Here is a 5,000-nt window from a genome sequence, read left to right on the forward strand (position 1 = left end):
CATATTACATACAGATAGTGTGTCATGAGATATAAATTGAATTAAGAGGACTTAAAGGAAACCAAATGAGGTCAAATATAGCTACAAATGAGGCATAATGATGCAATGTGTATACATAGCTAGCCCAAATAGCATGTTAGCATCGATTAGCTTGCAGTCATGAAGTGACCAAATATGTCTGATTATCACTCCACACAAGTCGATAACGTCAACAAAACTCACTTTTGTGCATTCATGCACAACCTTAAACGTTTGCTGGACAAAATGATACGGAAAAAGAAGTGGCATAAAACACGTCTTAGAAAGTCGGAGAAAGTTATACATGTAAACAAACTACGGTGAGTTCATGGACCGCCAAAATTAGTAGGACAAAATTGCGCTCGCCAAATACTTGAATCAGCGAAGCATGTTTAATACAAACAGTGTGCTTTATAACAATTAGGGAGGTTTGTGTCGTGTTTGTCCTCCTACAGAAACTATATTAAAACAAAAAATTATTTTTTTATATTTTTTTCCTCTCATCTTTTTCCATTTTTCATGCATTTTTGAAAAAGCTCCAGAGAGCCACTAGGGCTGCGCTAAAGAGCCGCGGGTTGCCGACCCCCGACCTATACTGAGTTGAACATGCTTCAAACTAGAATATCAACTGTTGCAAAGCTGTGTCATCAACACTCACAAGTATAAAAGTAGTAAATTCTTATTTTAAGCATGAAAAAAAAAAAAATCATGACTTTGACACAATTGTGCTTCATATTAAAACAGATGACGCTCAAATGGACTTTGCTGTTTTATTTTCAATGAAACAAGAGAAACTACATACTCATATAGTAGTACAGTTGTTATTAGTGAGAATATACTTATTTTAATGTATTTTTGGGTTCATTGAGGTTAGCTAATTTTACTTGTTTTGGAAAGTTTTGACAAGCCAAATGTTCTATTCTATTGGCAGATAATTTTGCTTAGTTCAAAGAAAATACCCCTAATTTTTGTCTTGTTTTTGAACACTGACTTTTTGCAGTGCAGTTGTATTAGATTACCGAGTGAGAGGCAGGAAAGACTTCCTGTATTTCACTTTCAATGCGAGCCGCCGTAGCGTCGTCTTTATTGTGTGTAGGAAGTGAGCGGAAGCTCCAAATGTATTGTTGCCGTTAGCGACCTCCTCAACCAATCATGTCTCCCGTCCCAGCGAGGGCAGCGTCATCGCCTACTACTTGTCGGAGTTCAACGTTCCCACTGGCCAGGAGGCGGCGGTGGACAGCGCCATGTCCTCCATCGACAAATTGGTGGACAAGGAGCAGCGCAGTGTCTACAGACCCGGGAACTCCCTGCTCCTGGAAGACGTGGTGTCCTCAGGTTTGGGTTTGCAAACCTCGAACTAACCTTTCCACGCAGGACGGTGGTAACGTGTGTCTTTTGTCGCCCTGTGCAGAAGTTGATTCCAGACTGACATCCACACAATTCAGTCGTAAGTGTTTGTTAGTCTACGTCGGCGCGTTCAAGTCTCACTTCCATCTTCTGTCTCCTCTCAGGGTTCTTCAGGTTCTCCGAGCACACCAGGAGCAACCACATCGGCGAGATCAAGTCCCCCGGCTTTCCCGACAGCTCCTACCCGCCCAACACCTTCATCCAGTGGCAGCTGCGGGCGGACCCCAACTACGTCATCAAGCTGGACTTTGACACTCTCAACTTGGAGGAAAACTGCAACAACGACTTTGTGAAGATCTACAACTCCCTGGTGGCCATCGAGGCCAGCGTCCTGCAAGAGTGAGTCAGAAGCCGTGTGCCTCTATTTGCCCTTTCAAAGCGGGGTCCAGAACAGGACCACGTAAACGGTAGTTACAAGGCGGGAAGAATAAGTGGTTATCCTGCTGTAATGCGGGCTAAATTAATTCAAAGGTCTGTGCAAAAAGTCCCAACAACAACACAAAACTCCCTGGTCAAGCTCCAATGCGAGGTGCATTCATGGACCCCGTAATTATGAGCCTCTTTCTTTGCACATTTTGCATTCCGTATTATTGCAATAATCATGACAATTAATTGTGGGTTTTATTTCTCATTCATCAAAGTGGCATTTTCTTTAGATGTCTTGTTTTTTCTACTTGAATCTCACAAAAACGAACAAAAAAAAATTTGTTTTTCCATTTCTTTTTTTTGTCCTGTACAGCTTCTCAGTCAAATCATATAGTTGATGTATGGATAGAACCAGAAAAAAAGGAAGACAGAGGGGGAAATTGTGGGGATAAGAGGGGGATTATACAGAGAGACAAAAACAACAGCAAACACAACAGTAACAACAAAAACAGCAACAACAATAGAACAACATCAGCACATAGGATATGTACAAATAATGGTAAAAGCGATAGCAAAGAAGCAGTTAGCGAAATAAATAATATTACAGAAATGACGATGAGCACTAAAGTTATGTGCCAGACCACTAAAATAGTATGGCAAGCCAATTTAAATAATGTGGCAGACCACATAAACTGACTTGCCAGACAGCTAGAATAATATAGCCGGCCACGTTAAATGAAGGGACAGACCACGTTAAATAATGTGGCGGACCACTAAAATAAAGTGGCACGTTAATTTACCATCAGACGACAAGGTGGGCCACTTAAATAATTTGGCGGACCACTAAAATAAAAAGGCAGGTTAATTTAACATCAGACGACAAGGCCACATAAATTAAATAAGCTGACAGTCCTCTTTAAATGATGTGGCGGGCCGTGTTAAATGACAAGTCGGGCCACATAAATGATGCGGTAGGCTAATTTAAATGATGTGGCAAACCACATAAAATTATGTGCCGAACTGCTAAAATAATGTTGCGGACCACATTAAATGATGTGATGGGCCACATTGTAAGTGATGTGTTGGGCAACATTCAATGACAAGCCAGACTCCTAAAATGATGTGGCAATCCGATTTAAATTAAGTGACAAACCACATAAAATGACTTGCTGGACCACGAAAATATGCGTCAGACCACATTAAATCATGCGCCACACCACTAAAATAGTAAATATTGTGGTGGACCACATTAACTGACTTGCCAGACCGCTAAAATGATATACCGGGCCACATTAATGAAATGGCAAACCATGTTGAATGATGTGGCAGACCACTAAAATAAAATGGAAGGTCAATTTAACATTAAATGATAAGGCAGGCCACGTTAATGATGTGAGGGACCACTTAGAATGATATGACAGGCCTGATCTGGCCCCCGGACCGTTAAGGCCTACTGAAATGAGATTTTCTTATTCAAACGGGGATAGCAGGTCCATTCAATGTGTCATACTTGATCATTTCGCGATATTGCCATATTTTTGCTGAAAGGATTTAGTAGAGAACATCCACGATAAAGTTCACAACTTTCGGTGCTAGGAGAAAAGCTCTGCCTTTACTGGAAGTCGCAGACGATGACGTCACAAGTGTGGGGGCTCCTCACATATTCACATTGATTTTAATGGGAGCCTCCAACAAAAACAGCTATTCGGACCGAGAAAACGACAATTTCCCCATTAATTTGAGCGAGGATGAAAGATTCGTGTTTGAAGATATTGATAGCGACGGACTAGAAAAAAAAAAAAAACGCGATTGCATTGAGACGGATTCATATGTTTTTAGAGACATTTACTAGGATAATTCTGGGAAATCCCTTATCTTTCTATTGTGTTGCTAGTTTTTTAGTGAGTGTAACAGTACCTGATAGTCGGAAGTGTACGTCCACGGCCGTGTGTTGACGCGCAGTGTCTCAGGGAAGTCGATGGCAGCTTTATGTGCGGCACAAGCTCAGCTGATCTCCGGTAAGAAGCGACTTTTTAACCACAATTTTCTCACCGAAACCTGCTGGTTGACATTCGGTTGGGATCCATGTCTGCTCTGATCCATAGTAAAGTTTCACCTCTGTGAATTTTAAACACTGTGTGTTTGTGTGGCTAAAGGCTAAAGCTTCCCAACTCCATCTTTCTACTCTGACTTCTCCAATATTAATTGAACAACTTGCAAAAAATTCAGCAACACAGATCTCCAAAATACTGTGTAAATATTTCGTTAAAGCAGACGACTTTTAGCTGTGTGCGTGCGCAGCGCTCATATTCCTAACAGCCTGTGACGTCAAGCGTACACGTCATCATTACGCAATATTTTCAAGAAAAAACTCCCGGGAAATTTAAAATTGCAATTTAGTAAACTAAAAAAGCCGTACTGGCATGTGTTGCAATGTTAATATTTCATCATTGATATATAAACTATCAGACTGCGTGGTGGGTAGTAGTGGGTTTCAGTAGGCCTTTAAGCATGTGACAGGTGTGATTCAAGCACAGGCAGCGATGTGGCACTGCTGTGTATTGTGTGTAAACGATGTCACCCTTGGTTAACCAACAACGTGCTTCTCACAGCCGTTTGTGCTTGTTTTTGACATCTTCTCCAGACTGAAATAAAAAAATTACAAAATGGTGTCAAAGCCTTCAAAATGGCTGACCTGTGCGTCTTAGAGTATTAGCTGTTTGATGATTTCTGCATAGAAAATGACCCATAATAGTCATTCACTAAAAGAAACAATCCCTTTGTCATGTATGGGTTATCTTGACACACATGATGAATTCAAAAGTGACCACATCCTCACATCCTAATCCAAGTCCTGACGCTCTGTCCACAGGATGTGCGGCTACTACTCGCCCAGCGAGCCCCTCACCTTTATGTCCTCCGGCAACGTCATGCTGGTCACCATGGCTACCAACGACGAGAATAACTACCCGGGCTTCAGGGCGCAGGTCTCGCAGGTGCGGCAAGGCAGAGCAGGTAGGAAAGGGCGCCGGGCTCGCCGTGGGGGGTGATGCAAACGTGTCCCTGAGATTGTTTCCCTTCTCAACGCAGAAACTACGTGTGGCGGCCAGCTTACAGGGGACAAAGGCAGGTTCATGTCCCCCAACTTCCCCAACTACTACCCGCCTCGGACCTCCTGTCACTGGTCCATAAAGGTAACATCAAAGGAT

The 5,000-nt window shown here is 42.3% G+C and overlaps 1 protein-coding gene across 1 annotated transcript in view; it reads left to right on the plus strand.

Moving 5' to 3' along the window:
- Positions 1-5,000, plus strand: part of st14a (ST14 transmembrane serine protease matriptase a) — a 75,658-nt gene that overhangs the window by 45,594 nt on the left and 25,064 nt on the right. The window contains exons 5-9 of the mRNA XM_061877860.1: positions 1,187-1,353; positions 1,430-1,465; positions 1,530-1,764; positions 4,664-4,806; positions 4,882-4,985. Of these exons, the coding sequence (XP_061733844.1) occupies positions 1,187-1,353; positions 1,430-1,465; positions 1,530-1,764; positions 4,664-4,806; positions 4,882-4,985 (685 nt within the window). The remainder of the gene's footprint in view (positions 1-1,186; positions 1,354-1,429; positions 1,466-1,529; positions 1,765-4,663; positions 4,807-4,881; positions 4,986-5,000) is intronic.

This window comes from Nerophis ophidion, linkage group LG18, assembly GCF_033978795.1.
Source record: "Nerophis ophidion isolate RoL-2023_Sa linkage group LG18, RoL_Noph_v1.0, whole genome shotgun sequence".
Lineage (NCBI taxonomy): Eukaryota > Metazoa > Chordata > Actinopteri > Syngnathiformes > Syngnathidae > Nerophis > Nerophis ophidion.